Raw genomic sequence first — 21009 nt, 5'->3', positions numbered from 1 at the left:
CCCTACCACTACCCCGCCTGGCTGTGTGTGTTGGCGGGCTGGAGTGTTATTACCGCCAGCACTGAGGCTACACTAATTGGTGTGCTCATACTGCACTCATATATCAAACATGGGAATTACTGCCGTGGCAGGAGGAAGTAGTGCATGAGAAAGTGGACTGAATATATATTAAGTCTCATACAAGTTAACTGTAATAATTTGCAGTTTATCAGTTGTGTCAAGTAGACACAACCCAGGAGAGTTATATTAAAGTAAAGCTTGGGATGTTCATCTAGGCATTACATGCTACAACTCCCATTGTAAGTGACTGAATCATTTGTCTGCATTCCAATGTTGTGAGAGCATTGCATCTTGTTCTTGTTTCCATGACAAAAACTTTTAAATGTCCATCACACCGCCGTACCTCCTGACCTACAAAGAGTATTCTCCCATCACCCTTCCCTACCATCCACCAGTATTCCAGTCCGTCCCTCACACTCCTCTCCGCCCAGTCCAATATTTCTGCATCCCCCCTTCTCTCACTCTTGTCTGTTAGTCACTTTTAGATGGGAGAAAACTTCCAGTATGCTGGCGATCTGGCAACCCCAAACTAAGATCTCGCCAGCAGGTGTTGTAAAAGCTTGGGAAATTGTTCTTCAGTTTGTTTTTCCGACGATACACCAGCCGCCGTGAATCCTTCCCACGCCATTCTGCTGTAGTAAAGGTGAGTACATAGCCCCATCTGTTTGCATCTTGGTGTCCTGCTAGACGGAATGTATGAACCATGAAGTATTTGTTCATTTACTGTCAGTCATGTACGGTATCATGTAAATACAAATGTTTTAAGCAGGATTCTTCGGTTAATCTACATTTATTTTGAAATGAGCAAGGAAGAGGAAAATGATCTGTTGTCTTAAAATTTTAACACTTTCCCATATTTACGTCAGAGTTTCTAATTCAGATTCATACTGAGCAATATCTTATATCAAAACGGGTGTGATCTTTAATAAACATAATAATATTGGTGGTACTTTACTAATACTATATGTAAGCCTACCAGAACCTATATACAGGGTGTCCAAAAAGTTACTGTGCAGTGAGAAATTTGTAATGACATTAAAGTTATATGTACAGTTTTGCATATGAGACCTGTAAGTTGGGCAGCGTCGTTCCAGACATGTCTTCAGGCCTCTGGGGGACATTTCCAGCATTTGCTGTAGGAGAAACAGCAATATCGTACGTAAAACTTCATTAAACTTTACTTAAACCTCTTCCACTGCACAGTAACTTTTCGGACACCCTGTAGTATTTTGGTTTTACTGTAAATCGTTTTAAAATTATTGAATTATCTCATGTTCATAGTTCATTTCAAGCATTACCAGTGAATGAACTCTTGTAAAACAGAGGCAGGGTAATTCATCGATAAGGAATAATCATCCATCGCCGGTCTCTCTCTCCTCCTACTTAGCATGATCATCTAACGAAATATTTGTTTATAATCGAGTCAACACTATTTTTAAGTGATTTCTTGTGTAATATATACAGAACTAGTGTGTGTGTGTGTGTGTGTGTGTGTGTGTGTGTGTGTGTGTGTGTGTGTGTGTGTCCGAGAACTGTTTCGGAATAAGTAGCGGATTGTCAACCAACACAAAAGCTGCCAATTCAATAGTTCGTCCACCTCGACTTGATGGATATTTGTGTCCTTTTGCAGGCTATTTCTCGTAGGTTAGTAGCAGAATAAGACAATACTACAGCACTACTTCCTTCACGTAGCACCTGTTAGTGATTTAACACCGTATTCTGGAGCTATTTTCCTGATATATCTCACTAATCAAGATGGACAGATGGCAGTTTTTGTCCAAATAGAAGAGGACAGAAAATAGTAATGCGACTTTCTGTTGGCCTATAAATCTCTAGGTACAGCTCAACATTCAAGATGGAGAGATAGCAACGTTGGTCCAAGTTAAAGTGGACAGAGTAGAGCAATGCATCAGTCTCCTCTCCTCACAGCTGCAGCCATATTGTTGGCACAGCCCCATATGTCTTCCGTCCCCAACCCTGTATTACGTCAGTCCCCCCCCCCCACTACTGCTGTTGCATTGACGCAGCCCTCCACACACACACACACACACACACACACACACACACACACACACACACACACACACACACACACACACACACACACACACACACACACACACACACACACACACACACAGTACCCAAGCCTAGTCAAGCCTCGCATTGCAGAGCATCTTGGTGGTCCGTGAAAGACGAGGTATAATTTGGGGTGACCTGACGGGCTCATCATGGCAACACGATACCCCACCTATACCACCAGGGGAAAGGGGGAGAGAGAGGGGGGAGGAGGGGAAGTGGGGAAGAAAAGGAGAGAAGAGAGGGGCAGAGAGGAGAGGAAAAGACCGCACCAGGACAAAGGATGAGAGGAAGGGAGACCTAAACGAGAAGAGTAGAGGAAGGGAGTAGGCTATGGAGAGCAGAGTGAAAGAGAGGGAGGGACTGGAGGGGAAGAGGGTTAGAGAAGAATGTGAGGGAAGAGAAGACGAAAGAAAATGAAAGAGAACAGAAGGGAAAAAGGAAAGAGGAGACGATAAGGGAAAAGGGAGCGAGGAGACGATAACGGAGAAGGGAAAGGAGAAAGAATGAGTGAGATAGGAGAGAGAAAGAGAAAGACAAGAGAACGCCACACTCCTTTAGGCCACATCAGAGCAAGGCAAGAATGGGAAGAGGGAGAGGGGATGGGAAAGGAAGGGGGAGACGAGAGAGAGAAAGAGAAGGAGAGTGGAGAAGGGAAGGGAAGGGGAGAGATTACACGAAACTCCCGTAGGCAAGCTTAAGGGAAAAGGAAAGAGAGAGAGAGCAAACCCATTGTATTTAATTCCTTCTGGCTCTAACAGACCGGGATGAAATGTATCTATGGGTGGAGTGAGAGAGAAAAATCTGCAGTAGTGACGAAGGAAGATGACTAAAGACAGACTGGATGGAGCGGGAGAGATCAGACCGCGCCTACGTGTAAGAATGATGAGGGACAGGATCAGCGCCAGTATTTATAAAGCGACTTAAGCTAAATTTGTAAGGTCGTTTGTTTGCGGTTTTATCTTCAAACTATCAAATACTTCCAAACCCTGCCAGTGAATAACAACACGAAGAACAAAATAACAAGATAAAAGTGGCAACTGTCATTATCGGTAGGTGAAATATATGGAAAAATCGTTTATCGGAAGTATTGGTAAAGACCTTTTTTGAATAAGGCTCTAGTTCAGATGGTCTTGCCGTGGTTGATCCTTCTCTCAATCCCAAGAGAAGGATCAAAGGTTGGGTATTCCTCTCACATAAAACTGTCCTTTCCATTGAGACTTGTTTTTACATTTCTCTTTATTCCCCGCTTTTTCTCCGCGACGGCACTGCATAAAGCCTTAAAAGAGCTTCACTAATTAAGCTGAGTTAATTGACGGAACACTTTTAACGTCGATGTGAATTGAAAAGGAGAGTTTATATTTAGAAAAGCAAGTTGGAATTTTCCCCCAGCACATTTTACTTTTTTTTTCTCTCTCTCTCTCTCGTCAAATTAATTAGGTGGAGTTCAAGGTCGCGGAGGGTGAGATATTCAATAAGGTCGCAAATCACATCTGCTGCAACGAGACTTATTTTAATTATTCCAAGATTTTTTTCGTGATATTTTTTAACTTTGTGTTTATTTCTTTAGAGTCGTTTTATTTTCTCTAGTCGTATTTTTCCTTCATAGCTTCCTTTCCCTTCTTTATCATATTCTCACTGCCTCTCATTCTCCTATTCCTCCTCCTCCTCCTCCTCTTCACAGCTCTTTCCTCCTTCCTCTAACACTTCATTTGTCTCCTTTTCAGCTTCCTTCCTTCCCTTCACCTCTCTCTCTCTCTCTCTCTCTCTCTCTCTCTCTCTCTCTCTCTCTTTCATAATCCTTCCTTTTTTTCTCGACCTATTCCTTCTTCCTCTCCCTTCTTCTTCATTCTCTCGCCCTCATCTCCCCATTTCTTCTCTGTCTCTTATTTCCTCGTTTTTTTCTCCGTCTCTCCTCTGCATGTCCAGCTTCCTCTTGTTCTCTCATTATTTTCTCCTCGTCTTTTCTTCACACACACACTCCACGCACTTTCCCTCTTCACCACCCCGTCGCTCGCCTTCATTCCTCTTTTTTCTTCTTCCATCCCTCCATTCATCCCTTCCCTCTTTCACGCGTCTTTATGTATCCTCACTCTCTGTCATACGTTTCCCCCCCTCTCCTCCTCTCCTTTTTAGCATTACCTCTCCCTTCCTACCTCCCCCCCCCTCCTTCAAGCCTCCTCTCTTTTACTTAGTTCCTCTCTTTCCATTCTCCTCCCTTCTCTTCTCTTTTCCACTCTTCCTCTCTCCATGCCATTCCTCTCCTTTCTCCTCTCCCCTCCCTTTAGCTATCTCTTTACCTTTTGCAATCATATCATCACCCTTTTTCTGTCCTCTCTCCCCTTCCCTCTTCCCTCTCCTTCCTCCCCTTCCCTCTTGCCTCTCCCTTCCCGTTCCTCTTCCCTCTCCTGCCCTCGCCTTTCCTTACCCCACATCCTCCTTTTGTTATTTTCCTCTTGCCTTCCTCCTGTCATGCTTACACCTCCTCCTTACTTCCGCCTCTTCTTTTACCATTATATTTTTACCTCAGTTCTCCCTCGTATTTTCTTTTCGTTCCTTCCTCACGTTTTTCTTTCTTTTTTTCTGTACGTACATTTTTCTCCGCACATTTCCTGTTTCTTGCTTCATTCAAATATTCTCTCTCTCTCTCTCTCTCTCTCTCTCTCTCTCTCTCTCTCTCTCTCCATTATTTGTATTTTATGTAGTTCTTCCTCACAGTGTCGTTATCTTCCTTCCTCACTCCTTTTTTTCTTTATTTAATTATAATTTGGTTGTGTTTTGCTCACGTTTTGTGCCGCTCCTTGGCTTACTTCTTTCATTCTTCATCATTTTTGTACATATCCAGTATTACCTCTTTTTCTCCCCCTCACATTTATATTTTTTACCTTCCATATTCATTTCTTTCTTTCACCATTGATTATCCCCTTCTTTACTAACATTTCCTCCTTTTCATTTCCCCCACCTCTTCATTTTTTATCATATTATTCATGACGGCTTTCATTTTTACTTACTGGCCTCTTTCATCTTCACATTTTTTTACCCCTTCAGTGAGATGATTTTATTCGTTTTTTTTTTTTTTATTGTTATTGTTACTGCCAGCAAATTCCTGTATTCACCTTTGTTATATTCAAGAGTTTGCTGGCCTTGAATAATATTGCTAGTGAAGTCTCGTGTCTTCTTCTTTGTGCATACTCCTCACCATCTCATTTTCTCTTCAGGCTCCCTCTCCCTCCTCCTCCTCCTCCTCCTCCTCCTCCTCCTCCTCCTCCTCCTCCTCCTCCTCCTCTGTCTCCTTGCTTTCATTATTCCCCTTCTCTTGCAGTTTATTCTTTGGGTAGTAATTTAATTCTTTTGTTCTCTCTCGTATTTTTTGGTTCTTTCTCCTCATTAACGTTGTATTTATTTTCTCCTCTTTCTGTCCCATCCATTGATTTTCCATCTTTTATTTATATTGGTATAATCATAGGAATCACGTTATCCTTCACCCTCCTCCACGATCATACAACCTACTTGCCCTTAATGACACTCCCGAGCACCTACTCTCACCCCTCCCCGCGTATCCAGCCTTCCTCACCACCGCACTCATCCTTTCTCCACCTGCCATCACCACACTCAATCACCATCTCCACCACAACCAAACTCAACCCTCCCTGCCCCCCTACCACCTCCACCACAACCAAATTCAAGCCTGCCTGCCCCCACCACCTCCACACTAAAACCCTCTCCCCCCACAACAACCATACTGACCCTGTCCCTACACCCAGGCCGATCACATTCAGTCCCCATCCGCACTACAACCTTACTACCTCTTCTCCTCCCCCCGCTGCCACCAGTACCACCACCACCACTTTCAACCCCCTTTCTGCCACCTCCCCCACCGCACTAGCACAACCACTTCGTTTCTTTGAGAGGCAGAAAACCTCCACAGAATCCTTAAGTTGGAATCGAGGTCAGGGTGCCAGGAACGATTGACTATTATATGTTATTTTTATTCACGATGGTCAGTTAGGCCTGTTCTGATTCGCTTACATCTTAATATTATAATTATTCATCATCATCATTAATTTGACTCAAATCTCCCACTTAACTCCAGTGTCTAAAAAAGGGCCACTCATAGTGAAGGGATTCAAAAACGAAGTCCATGGACCTTCTCAGTATCAAGGTGTCTTTTTATCATTCTAACCATGCTGCCGGCAGTAAGAGGTTGGTTTATGGAAGGTCTGTAATTCTGATGGGGTTAGATACAAACTACAGTTACCCTAATTATGATGATGTGTTTTATGAGTTCAATTTCCCTGTCTACTACTTCATTCAGGTCTGGGAAGATACTCATACTGGGGTGGCTAACCAACTGAAGCGATGCTTAAAATATTTTAGCAATGTCTTCTGTCTCCTGCTTCTCTTGAGTCCTGTAACTCTGTATTTTCTCTTTCTTGTATCTTGAATCCTTCTTTGTATTATCTGATAATTCTGTATCTTCTGTCACCCACATCGTATCTCCCTTTTCTCCGTACACTTCAACAGTTCTCTGATATCGGAATTCTAATGCTTGAACGTGTGCAGCCTAGTTACGAGTCGCGGCGCCGAGTATCTGTCTCTATAATAATGTTCGATCCTTTAATTCAGCTTATTAGGGTGATAAAAATACACTAAGCCCGTTTAATTAGACTGGAGCTGCCGTCACAACTTATACATCCATCCCTTAGCCTTCACGGGGCCTCATTTCATGGACGGTGTTCTGACTGGCATTGGAGGATTCGTAGCACCTCTCCTTTTGGGATTTATTGTGCATATTATACCTTCATGTTCTCCCTTATGCTATTTATATCGTTTAATATTGGCGTAGTTTGCATTATATTCACAGAAGAGGAGACCAAAGTGTAATATAAGTAAATCGCTGAGGAAAAGGTGTTACGAAGTCTCCAGTGCCACAAAGAGTAGGACCCTGTAACATGCAGTCCGTCCGGGTGAAACTGGGCATGTAATTATTCGTATATTAAAGATAAATACCCACAGACTGATTTTATGTTATGTCCAGCCATTTCAGCCAAACAGGTTACGTTGACTTGCCCGGCCCAGACACAAAATGAATTATCCCTTTGACGTATCTGAAATTTTGTCCTTGCCGTCTCCAAACAAGTTAATTCACTGTAGAAGAGACTCTGCCATTTGGAGGGGTTAGATATTGCCTTCATTAACTTCTTCTGTACATGAGGGCTCTCCCGACGTAAATAAAATAGTCTAGTTTCAGCAAAAATAAACTAGAAAATTACGCCATCAGATTGAAGAGGTTAATATGTAGAGGCGGGGAATGAGATCTGCCAGAGGGTTGGAACTTAATATTCGAGCTGAGTCAATACAAAACTCAGACCCCTTCCTAATTGGGGGAAAAATGAAAAACTCCCTCAGAACTTCATTTTCACATATTTTCTTATATTTTTAAGCGTGGTAGCAGTAAAGGACGAGATTAAAGGGAAAGGGGAGGAAGCAAACAAGACATTGATGTTGTTTGACTAATACGATAAAGACATGATCAAAACAGTGGAATTGCTTTATATCCTCAGGGTCCTGTGACTCGCTGTCAGGTGTATATAATTGCCTGTCGTTAGTTGGAATACAATACTAGAGTTGTCCCAGCGATTTTGGGGCTTAAGGTGCCAGTATTAACACCCCCAAACGCCTGTGTGTGTCTCTCTCAGCTAAAAAAATTCGTTTGGCGTAAGCACTAGAATTGTCTCGAGTATGAGAGGGCTTATAGTACCAGTATAACCACCCTCAGGCTTCTATGACTCACTGAGCTGGATAGAATTTCTTGGCACTGATTGAATTGAAGTACGAAAGAAGACGCGACCAGAATGGGGTTAAACAGAACTATTTTTTTTTACTTTACTAAAGTGGAAATTCGTTATCAGAACTTTTTTATACTCAGTTACAAAGGGAGTTTTTGTGCTAATGCAGGTCGACCATAACGTTCTTGATAAAATACAGTTCTGAGCACCAAGGAAACCATTGTGTGTGTGTGTCGGTGGATACAACAGTGTTCCACGTCACCATGTGTTGCCATCACCTTGGAAGAACCAGTGCACTTTTTTTTATGACAAAGAACAAAAAAGGCTAGGAAGATGACGATGATGGTGATAATAATGATAATGATAGTGATGGTGATGATTAACTCCTTCAGTATTATGATGTATGTATTTGTCTTGTTACGGCCACACGATTTTATTCAAGTTAGGAAAGGCCTCTGGTAGTGAAAGGTAAAGAAACGATTCTTCTTTTTCCCCTTCCACTTCCAGACGTCTTTCATCAGCCTATTAAAATCATCTGGCAGTAGCAGGATTAAATTGTGTGCGTCATCGTAGTCAAGTAGTTAAATTTTAATGTGTTGTAATGTTCTCTTCAGCTGTTCCCACGAGGTGCTGCAGAGTTCTGGAAAGCTTCAGTGTGGTCTTGAAAACTTTCAGTCCAAGGACGTATTTGCCAGACCAAAGGCCGGTCCTAGGAACGCCTTTGTTACTAAGTTACTGAGTGACTGAGTTGCTAATTGATTATCTTAGATCAGTCAGCCTGCTGCCCGGAATCACACGCCAGCCTCTGTTGTCATACCGATGGACTCGTTCTGTCTTAAGATTAGGGATGATTTTAAATTCTAGGAATTTGAAATTATAACTTCTGGGAACGTATAGAGGAGGTTGAACTCTGATGAGTTTCGGAAGGGTGTGGGGGCCCCTCAGTTTTGCTCTGGGACGCATGGTTTGTGAGATATTTAGTTTTTTCTAAACTTGCACGGGATTCACCCCTCTTAACGAGCCTGGTGGTTCCCCAGTGTCGCCGTCTCGTGCGAACCAGGGGGCGGCCAAGCGTCAATTGATGCTTCTTTCATTTACTCTTTTTTTTGTTTTCTGAAGGCCCGATAGACAAGGTCACTGAAAGCGATAGTTTTCATTTTGATCAGTTTACCGTCAGACGATTTTTTTCATCCTAGGCTCATTTAAGTGGATGGATTAAAGTATGTTATATCTTTCCCCTCCAGTTGGAAAAAAATAATCTCCAAAGCTATACAGTAGAAAATCGCATGAGATAGCAAAACCAAATAAGATAAAGTCGTCGGACTGAAGTGTGGATATAAATTTGCAGCCAAATACCCCGTAACCAATTCAGTATGAGTCATCCAAAATGCAGGAGTGCTCGGTGCGGGACACATCAGATGCATCAACACTGCAAGTCTGCAACAAGCATTCTTCAATCAGCACACCCCATACTGATGCAAAAGAGAAACGCACACACACACACACACACACACACACACACACACACACACACACACACACACACACACACACACACACAAAGAAATAGTAAGAATTATGATGCTACTCACCTCGTCTTGGTGGCTCACGGGCGTGGTCGGAGATATAGGTGTGGGTTGGGACGGGGTGAGTTGGTGCAGTAGTAGGGAAGGCTTCACAGGACCCAGCTGTCATGGCCGCCACCACAACAACAACAACTACCAACATGGCCGCCCCTCCCGCACCCCCCTGCCTAAACACTCGCCGTTCCATGATCGAGTCACTCACTTTTTTCTCCGTTTTCGTTTGAAGTTCGCTCGGACTCCCTGCCGGACTCGTGCAGTTCGTTGTAATGTGTTTCGTTCTAGTGGCTCCACAGGAATGCCAGTTGGAGTCCTCAGACAGCCTGTACGGGTGGCCACAATGGGACGGCCCGAGGCGTGTGGGGCAGAAATGAGGACAACAACAAAAGCTTGGACTTACTGTGCTAGTGTCTCTTGATTCTACATGAAATGGATCAAGTAAAGTTAGTAATTTCGGGACGTCAAAGCTGAATCTATCATCATCACATCCCTCTAAAACTTTGCAGTTACTGCTTATGACAGGCAGATGAGCCTCGCTATGATTGAGCGTTTCGTATGGACAGTTTTTTAGGTCAGAATTGGCCGGCTCGCAGAATTCAAAACAATTTAAATCACACAATTCTCGACCTGATCTATCGTAGTTGCAGCATTGCCTTTCGTCCACCATTCTGTTCATCAGTCTGTTCACTTGTCCATCTACTTCTCCATGGTGACACATCAAGCCAGCGCCCCCCTGCCCGGCCCCCTTACTTCTGGTACCCTGAGGCACAGTGGCGGGCAGCGAGTGTAGGCGAGCTTGGGTGTGTCTGTGCCGCCCCTGCCCCAGGTCTTGCCGCCTCTGTGCTACACATTCCTCCGTCATCCTCACTCAGGTTGTGATTGTAGTTATGGTGGTGGTTGTAGCTTGTGCTGGCACCTTACTCACACCCTGCAATGGAAAAGCCCTTGTTATTAATCCAATTAAGCTCAGGACAACTCTAGATTCTTTTCCTTTTATGGCAAAATTATTTTTTTCACCTGAGTGATTCCTGGAAATGTAAGTGTTAATATTGGTACCATGAACACCTTTCTTTTGGCCGGGACACTTCTGGTAATCTATTCCAGCCAACGCCAGACGATTATATTCAGCCAAGGGTGAATCATATGAGCCTGAGCATATTAAACAAATAGTAATCGTTGGCCCCTTTTCCAGCATCTTCCTTACACCCTGCCAAGGAAGAAAACAAGATAATTTACTGGAATATTTGTGGCTTAGCCCTAATAATGCGGATGGTTTTCCTAGAATTTCTCTTTATTAAATCAGATTGTCTGGAGATAACGAATATAATACACCTAAGGTTTACCAGCGCAGTGACAGGACTAAAGCCCGTATTCTCGTCACTTAAGGAAGCTCCCTAACATCTCTTCCTAAGCGATTTACTCGTATCTTGTTTATTACACGTTGCCGTCCTCTTTTGTGTTACATAAATCATTGTAATATCGCCATACTCTGCATAAATAACGTACAACACAATATTAGCCAGCCGTATCCAAAACTAACTCGGTAAGGAAGAGATGTTAGGGAGCTTCCTTAACCGACGGGAATACGAACCTACAGTAAATGTTCCTGGCGATTGTAGTGCGTTCCATTACTGCTTTCGAGATATAGGTTGTCCTCGTCATATGATAGGGATGTGTTCCAGAATATCATAGCTTTGACCATACATCTGATGCTGTGAGCTGAAGAAACGGCAAACTAGCTTTATACTGTAAGTGTGAATAAAACCTTAAGTGGCAATTAATTTCCGTAATTTATTGAGGAATAGACGGCGAAATAGAAGACAAAATGACGACATGAAGAGGTTGTGCTGTATGCCATGACCAACTCTTACGAGAAACAGAGGGAGGAATGAAATTATTAAGCATGAATGTCATAATAGGTGAACCTGAGCGCCGCCAACAACGTGTCACACAGTATTATCATTAAACACTGTCTCTGTGAAATGTAATTCTGTGTCTCGCGTATTCTGTTCCAGAAACGCGTTTAGAATGTCTCGTATTTCGTCTTCCCAGGTAACATTACTCTTGAGACATTAACCCCTGCAATGCGATGGGTCATTTGCTTGTTGAATAAGATCGTCTGAAAGTAGCAAGCCTAAACTAAAAAAAGACCCTTATCAAATACTGACACACAGTCTTAACAGAGGAAAAGTTTTTTCGTTTATTTCAAACAGCTTAAACGGTAATTGTCGCTTCCGGAGTGGAAAACCAGAGGTATAATTAAGCTTAGAAGTTCTTGGTACAGAGGCTTGACCTATCAGCCTTTATAGATTCAGAGGGAATGCATTAGTAATATTATAGCCTGACCAATACCTATAGATTGTTTCGGGTCGTTCAGTTGAGTACAGGATGACTTACAGGCTTAACTGTTGTTGTATTCCACAGTGTGCCACCCATTGTACTACGGGCTCGTATTATTATCATTAGACCAATAATAATAGGTTGTTTTGGTCCATTTGCCTGGGTACACGATGATCCATATCTGTTGTCAGATTCTACACAGTGTGCCACCCAAAGTACCACGGACTTCTGCTTTAACTATACGTTCTTTATCCCTCTGCAGTGGTTGTCCATTATGGAGAATCACAGTTGTCGTCGAAACTGTTTGAAATAAACTTTTCTTCTCTTATCGGGGATCTTCTTCTCATACATTAATGCTCAGGTCATTGTGATTTCTCAACCATTTGGCGTCATCGGACGGAGAGTTAATGTGTATTCTTTTTTATAATTCAATACGAGATCTTTCATGAGCGTAATAAACACGTCTTATGGCAACGAAAATACTGCAGACAACGCCATCACGCTGAAATAGTTAAGGTAGAAATCTTCCCTCACACCACTCACTGATACTTACAAACACTTCTCGTAAACTGTTCACAAACTAACGAGGAAGGGCTTTAACACAACCAATTTTCACTAATTGCTGAATAAACCACGCAGCACCACTCGTATCACAACGCAACAGATTTATGGAAGCAATCTATCCATTTATCTCTGTCTGTCTGTTTGTTTATCTACCTGCCTACTTACATACTTAATTACATGTCCGTCTATCTATTTGTCTGTCTATCTATCTATCTATACCTATCTTCAGGGTGGGCTTCAATCGACGGCAGACAATATTCACAGCTACCGAGTTCATCAAAACAAAATATCTCTGTGAATTATTTTAGATCTGGAGCCGTATTCTCGTCAGCTGCGGTTGGCGGTGGTGTAGTGAGAAGCACACGCGACTCGCAACAGTAAAGTCTTGGGTTCAGTTTCTCTGGCCTACGGTGAGATATTAGCGTAAGGTCTTCTTCACCCCAGTCTGTTCATATCTGGAACTTAAAAGGACTTGGAGTGTATTTTTGGTGGTTGCGTGCCGTAGTCGGAGGAGAGATTGGAATTTGGCTTTAGTAATCTTTGTGCAGTTAACAGGGCATTCTCCTCCTCCTCATCCTCATCCTTCTCATCCTCATCCTCATCCTTTCATCTTCTTCATTTCTTCTTCTTCTTCTACGTCCCTTGCAGTGGTACGTGTGTGAAATGTCAGCAGCCATGCCGTAAAAGTTTAATGAACAACTTGTTCTCAAGGACGTTTTAAATGTTCCTTCGTTCTTGCTCTATCCAGGTGACTTTATTCAGCTTACGGGAGGTGGTTAGAACTGGATAGGTTGGATATAACCTTCATTAGCCCCTTCGGTACGAAAGATCGCTGATAAGTTCAATATATTCGTTTGGAGGCAGCAGTAATAAAATAAAATGTTCTCGTGCTGAATGGGTTAACTCCTTTACTACTTTTTTAGTACAATCATGCTACTACCGGGTGCTTGTATTAAACTTGGAAATTATTTATAGTAGTGATTTGATTGATTATGGCTGATATGACGTCTTTATTTCGAGGAGTCTCCCCTAAGGTGTAAAAATTTCGTCTAGAGATACCGTAACAGTAATGAAGCACAAAGACGTCCTCTTAGTGAAGGGGCCAGAAGTATCTTCAACCCCGTACGACGTTAATGTGGGTTAGAGTTGGCAAGCTGTATATCTTTCATTATCTTCGGCCCGAGGAAGTATTTTTTCCCTGTCACCTAACGATTTTATTTACCTTTAGGGGAGTTGAATGGATATTGCCTCTTACCTCATCTCTACGTCAGGCCTTCCCAAATGTTTTATATAACTGTATGGAAGCAGCGAAAATAAATGAATAAAATACGTCATCATAGGAAAGAGGTTAAATGTTTTTTGAGTTCTACTTTTCTCGTTTTGCATTAATCTTCTCGCTGCAATGACTCCTTTCCTTTTCTTTATTCTTTTTTTATTCTTTTGTATCACCAGACGCTTTTATTCTGTTTAGTCAGCGAACTGCAGGGGTTAGACACGGTTTCCACTGATCCACCTACAGTGACGGGTTGTCTTGATTAAATCGTCTGAAGTTAGCACGAATATGATACAAAAGTCGTCATCGCACTGAGAATATATATCTTTTAACGGCAACAACAAAAATAGCAGTAACAAGAAAAGGTCAACAGCAAAATTAGCAACAACAACATAAATAATTTTAACGAAATCTGATCAGCAGCAGAACCAACATCCACAGGAACAACGACAAAAATAACAAGAAAAATCATCATCAAGACCAGAGCAGCAATAACAACAAAAACAAATAAAAGAAAAATAATCAACAGCAATACCAACAACAGCAAGAATAACTGACAAGGAAAATCATCAAAACTACGCACAGCATCAGCAACCTCAGCAGCCTCGGTGGTTATCGATTCCCACTCCACCTCAGTCCCACAAGTCTTCCAACCTCCATTAGTCAAAACAGATATACCCTCGGCCTCAAATCCGTCCCCTCACCACAACCCCTCTCCTTCCCCTCCCTCCCACATCATTCCTTCTTACTCCCTTCCTTACCCTCAGTTCCTCTCCCTCCCCTTCCCCCCGATCCCCACTCCCTCCCTAACACCCTTCCTCCAACCCCTCTCCCTTCATTTCCCTCCCCTCCCCTCCTCTCTAACCCCTCCCTTACCCTCCAGCCCCTCCTGTCCTCTCTCCTCCAACCCTCCCCCACACTATGTCCCTCACTCACTCCCTCGTCCCCCCGCCCCCTCCGCCAGTCATCCAACATTCAGGGCCATGTTCTGGAGTGTTTAGGAGACTTCGTAGCTACACTTCCCTCGCGATTTACTTCCCATAATATCTCGTCACTTGTATGTTACTTATGTGGTGTTACTGCATTTTGCTTCAATAAAATACAACAGAATTTTAAACTTTGGAGTGCAGCATGAATAAATTACAGAGGCATCGTGGTATTCAAGTAGTTAAAATGTTTTCACGTCTCCCATCATGCACTGCTCTCACCTGCATCCGCCAACTTCGTCTTTGTCTTCTTTCGTCTACATCAATATCCGTTACGCATGTTCATGTTCTTTAAATACATCCACCGTCATTAGTTCTGCTCAGTTTCTTCACGTGATTTTTGCTTGTTTTGTTTCAGTTTTTCCTACAATCAACATTTTTTTTTTTTTTTCAGATTCCACTCTATCTCATTCTTTTTTGCGTAGAAGTAATGCAAATCCTTCCTTCATCTTCACCTACACTACTCGTTTTCATTCACCACACACACACACACACACACACACACACACACACACACACACACACACACACACACACACACACACACACACACACACACACACACACACACACACACACACACACACACAGAATCCCGGTGGTGCTGTGTGAAGGTTTTCACTCATGGCTTTCACGTGTTTACCTTTCACATGTGACTCCTTCCTGTTTGGGCATCAGACCCAGCATCCTTCCCGCCCCTCTGATACAGATCTAATTACCCTATGGCCTCCATCTTCCCTGAAATCCCGCATGTGTGTGTGTGTGTGTGTGTGTGTGTGTGTGTGTGTGTGTGTGTGTGTCGGGGTCTGTTTACACCGGACTGGCAGTATATCTGGTGGTTTGGTCTTCGTGCTGATTCTGGCTTGGGTTTGCTTATTTTGAGAGAAGTAAATTCATGCCAACTCGCTGGCCTGGTGGGCATGGCGACTGTCTCACATATACAAGGTCGGCTGTAGGAGTTTGTGGCAGCTTATGTGAGTTGGGAGACACTGAGTTCCCTCCTGTAAATGCAAGCCCACTTAACCTGTCCTGAGCTCACCCCTCCCTGGTGGAATGATCCGGTCCTATAATTAATCAGGAACTAACCATGATGTTGATGATGATGATGATGATGATAAACATTACTGACCAGTGCACACCCTGTCAGATACTCTCTTGTGAATTTGCATCATGTAATTGAATTGGAGAGCGGAGTAATTTTCACCTGACGTGTTTCTGTTAGTTATATTACATTTCGGGTCTGGCTTAATAACCTTTCTTGTCACTCGCACCATTTAAACACACACACACACACACACACACACACACACACACACACACACACACACACACACACACACACACACACACACACACACACACACACACACCGTACTGCAAAAAAAATATGCTCAGCTTCCTCTTCCAAAAGCCTGCTGAAAACAAATTTTACGTTGTTAAGTCCATCCTACTTTATTTCTTAAGACGTTATTTTTTGCTTAACTGATAAGAAGGACAGTAAGTATTATTGAAAAAAAAAAAAAAAGGTGATTCTCGTCGTTGACTCAAAAATTTACCAGAATTTCCTTGTGCATACTATTGAATATCTCCCTAGGAAATTACTCCATTAACTCAGAAATTTAATTAGGCTTTGAAAACCTTAAAATTAAAATAGCCTTGATGTACTGTTGATATCTAAAATACTGTCGCCTCTCCTACTTCTCTTTCGTTGGACATTGGAGAGCAGATGACTCGTTGATTTTCTTTGGCCACGGCTCAGTGTCGGAGTCTACAAAGGGAAAACCAAAGGAGGCCATAAAACATTTCCTGCTGATAGTACGTGTTTGACTTATTTGGAAATGTGATGTTGATGATGATGATGACGATGGTGATAACTGTGATGATGATGATGGTGATTTGTGACTGATACTGATGACGATGATAACTGTGATGATTTGAGACAGTGATACTGATAATGGTGATAAATGTTGAGAGGATGATGATGATGGTAACAAGTAGACATGCGAGCCATCTGATGCAGTGAAGGTGAGTAGAGGACGAGTGGACCGTGAGGTTATAACGCCTCCGTAATTGGCTCGTTAGCAGAAATGGGAATGTACTCGACCTTCCAAATAGCTCACAAACAATTTTCACTTACAAACAACGTATAAGCAACCTACAAATTTACAACTTCCAAGCAACCTACGGACTTAGACAACTTGAATGTAACGCACAAACAGCTTACATTTTAAATATAACTCACAGACGGCTTACACTTACAACAACTTACAATTTAAATATAACCACAAACAACCTACAGAGTTAGACACTTGAATTTAACTCACAAATCACTTACGAATAGGTTACAAACATTTTAAATATAGCTCACACAACTTACACTTACAAACAACTTTCAATTTAAATATAACCACAAACAACTTACACTTACAAACAGCTTGCAGAACAGTTTACCTCACAAATAACTTACAATTTAAATGTAACTCAGAAACAACATACAGACAATTTAAATATTGTTCACAAACAAAACAGTTCAATATAACTCAAACAATTTACAACTAGCTTACAAACTAAACATAAATCAAGCAACTTAAACTTATAAACAGCCTACTGACAACGTAAATAGAACTCACAAACAACTTGCAAGCAATATTAATTTGAGAATAAGTAGTTTTTCCTCTTTAGTGTACTGTCTCGTATATTATGGCTGAACTCCATCACTCGACAGATCTCATCAAAGCTGAATCGTCTGGCGGTGACATGGATATATTGTCATTAAAACATAAATTATCAAACTAAATGGGATATTGAACTGCTTTTAATCCGTTCACACTCTCAAACTGAGTAAAGTCATCTGGTGACAGCAAGAATAAACTATTACATTTTGCTCATTTTAAATACTACCATGCACATTAATCCTATCAGTACGTTGATGCCTCTTTAAATTTTCTTTTTGATGCCACAACGCTGTTTCATTCTGTTTAGGAAATCTTCAGGAAACCCCCTTCATTATACGAAATATAACCTGCATTTTTAAAAGTCGTAATATTAACTACACAGAAATGAAAAGATGTTCTCGTGGTAAAGAAAGCTGTCGATGATGATGATGATGAAGATCAGTGCTTAATAAGTTCACCAGAAGTTTGCTCTAGGCATCTCTCCATCATGCAGTCCATCCCCATCAGGAGAATAGGGGCAAGATTGGCCAGTAGCTCGCACTTGAGTGGGCTTAAGCAAACAATATACCCCATCAATCCCTCAGATGTTAACTCTTGGGATCCCGCTGGGCCCATTAGGCGTCCATACGAGTATATGGTTACCATCCAACGTAGCAAATGGTTATTTGGTCTACAAGAAACCGTTTAGTGTAGAGTTACCTGAGAATTGCGCTGCATAAGGTGAGTAAACGGTGAGATACACAGTCCATTTATCTGACGTATTGCGGTAATGATACACCAGCCCTGCACAGCGGTAACTTTATGCGGTGCCATAGTAAAAAAAAAAAAAAATCCATCTTTTGTATCACGCAACGTTGATATACGTATCCAGCGCCCTTTGACCCTCACTTTACTCTGACTCCTCATAGATTTCCATTTGGTTCGCCTGTAATTACGCCTTCGTGGTTATTAACATTTTGGATTAGTAGGTGGATTTGCCGTGTGTTCGATTATTACATACTTTTATTTCCTGTAAAGCGGTGTGTGTGTGTGTGTGTGTGTGTGTGTGTCCTTTGTTTTTTCCTCCTCCGTTAACCGGTATCCACGGCATGCCCTTGTCGATATGTGGCAGGACTCTATTAAGTTTGTGCCTAGGTTTTTCTTTTATTTTTATGTTCTGTCCATGTGCGAGTATATTATATGTGTTTCATTCCCTCTGCGACCGCCTGTTTGCAGTCACAGTGTGCTGGCATTTCGAAAGTATCGAATCTTGATTTCTTTACCCTCAGTTCAACTTCCTTTATAAAAGACAGCCAGCTTGTGTGTTAAGAGATGCAAGCAACTGCCACAGTGTGATTAAGCCATCAACAACCCTGCTATATACGTTTACCTTTATCATTTGTCATTTTATGGCTGCTTTATAGACCTGGACAGATTCAGACAACTAGCTGAAGAAAAACGATAATTACAAGTCGATCTTGAGCTATGGGACGAGGATGAAGGTAAATAAAAAGACTGAATTTAAAATATTTAATGTATTGACGTAAATTCTTAAATTGCATACAAATAAACAAACCTCACCATTTCTTCCCATCCTCCTCCCACTGCGTTTCCTCATTCTCTCCTCTTCCTCCTTTCTTCACCTTGGCGATGCAGGCCACACAGCAGCCAGTGATAAAGGAGTGCTTTTGAGAATGCAGCCTCGCCAGAATCTCAAAAACATGGGAAGGCATTTTTTTTCCACGACTGCGCCTGGGTTTGTGTTCTGATGTAAGACAAGGAGAGCAAGAAAGAATTTTTGTGGAGGGAAACTGAATGAAGAAGGAATATGTTTGGATGCGCGATTCTTGTGGACGCGGATTCAAAACTCAGTTGTGGCAGGGGAGAGGCTGAAGTGTTGATAATTTTTTGACCCCTTTAGTCAGATTTTTCATTTTATCCCCAGAACGTTTTTTTTTTTTAGTTCAGAAAATACTTTTGAAATTGAAGGGACTGGGTAATAGCCTTTAGTAACTCCTGTGAAACAAGAAATCTCTCCTAAAGTGAATAAAATTGGCTGAAAGTAACAAGAATGGGCCAAAAAGCAAAAAAAAAATCACTCTTCCACAGACACGTCATAATATCACACTCACTAATATCATCACACCAGTTTTGAAGAAGACATCCCAAGTGTGTCAGAACAGAGGCAGTGAATGGCTCGTAGTTCCCAAGCGGTGATGGGTTGAGGTGAATAGGCTACTGGACCTCATAAATGTGCTTCCAAGCCTATGTTCAGATTCGGTAAGAAAGTCCTATCAGTAACCTTAGAGACTGTTTTTTGTGCCAGTAATTCAGACTTTCTTAAATGGAAGTTAGACTGGGTCGTATAGAAAGGCTTTACGAGGACTGATGTCAAGGATAAATGTTCACTGAATGTTTGGCGGAAGCTAAGAAAAGCTTTGGTAACACTGAGTTTCCATAATTACATGACCTGCCGTTCTAAATATTTTAGGCCCATTTGTTTAATGGAAGGTAACTACAACCTCAGTTTTCAGTGTGAAAGAGTTTGGTTCTTTCTTAAATGTGATTTGTGGATCAGAAAAAGAAGGTTAGGTTAACCTAGGTTAGGTTCTTAAGATTAGGTTAGCTTGGGGTTTTGTGCTGTAACTCCTGTTATTAAAAGTCAGTTGCCCAAAAACTTTTACGTAACAGTGCTCTTATTATCCCAGTACATCTTCACAAACGAGTCTGGCCTCCACTCTGTTATATTTACACTCTAATAATAAAAGTGTGCCAGTTGTTGCGGTCTTAATTTGTAAGTTGTGGTAATAGGTGTTGGAGTTGTTGTAGAAAAGAAAAAGAGTTCAAGTTAAAAGTGCCTGGGTCAACAGTAGTAAATATTTTATTGAACTGTTGGTTGTCCTAGTGAAATGGTAGGAACAGTAGCAAAGGTGAAAGTATAAGAGTAAGATAGCATTAGAACAAGGATAGTAGTGGTGAAATTATAAGAAGGAAGAGTAGTATTGGTGAATGTATACGAGGCAAGGATTGTGCTGGTGAAAGTATAAGAAGCAAGGATAGTATTTGTGAAAGTATTAGAGGCAATGATAGTACTGATGAAAGTATGAGGCAAGGATAGTAAAGGTCAGATGATGAGACAAGGATAGTACTGGCGAAAGTACAAGATACAAGGATAGTAGTGGTGACAGTATAAGAGGCAAGGATAGTACTGATGAAAGTATAAGAGGCAAGGACAGTATTGATGAAAGTGTAAGAGAAAAGCATAGTAGCGGTGAAAGTATAAGAGACAAGGATAGTATTGGTGAAAGTATAAAAAACAAGGATAATAGTGGTGAAAGTATTGGAGACTAGGATAGTATTCGTGAAAGTATTAGAGGCAGGGATAGTATTGATGAAAGTGTAAGAGAGAAGGATAGTAGCGATGAAAGTATTAGAGACAAGGATAGTATTGGTGAAAGTATTTTAGAGGCAAGGATAGTAGTGGTGACAGTATAAGAGAGGGATAGTAGTAGTGACAATATAATAGTCAGGAATAGTAGTGGTGACAGTAAATGACGCAGGGATAGTAGTAGTGACAGTACATGAGGCAGGGACAGTAGTGGTGACAGTATATGAGGCAGGAATAGTAGTGGTGGCAGTATAAGAGGCAGGGATAGTAGTGGTGACAGTGTAAGAAGCAAA

The 21009-nt window shown here is 41.8% G+C and overlaps 1 protein-coding gene across 1 annotated transcript in view; it reads right to left on the bottom strand.

The window, feature by feature from the left end:
• LOC145412539 (uncharacterized) overlaps nucleotides 1–21009 on the bottom strand; it is a 193851-nt gene that overhangs the window by 139048 nt on the left and 33794 nt on the right. Inside the window, exon 2 of the mRNA XM_080282437.1 lies at nucleotides 9521–10439. Within this exon, the coding sequence (XP_080138563.1) occupies nucleotides 9521–10373 (853 nt within the window). The 5' untranslated portion in view covers nucleotides 10374–10439. The remainder of the gene's footprint in view (nucleotides 1–9520; nucleotides 10440–21009) is intronic.

This window comes from Coenobita brevimanus, chromosome 93 (genome assembly GCF_032717465.1).
Source record: "Coenobita brevimanus isolate Jiangsu-jjx chromosome 93, ASM3271746v2, whole genome shotgun sequence".
Classification (NCBI taxonomy): domain Eukaryota; kingdom Metazoa; phylum Arthropoda; class Malacostraca; order Decapoda; family Coenobitidae; genus Coenobita; species Coenobita brevimanus.
The sequence above is the reverse complement of the archived record's forward strand: the minus strand, read 5'-3'. Positions and strand labels throughout refer to the sequence as shown.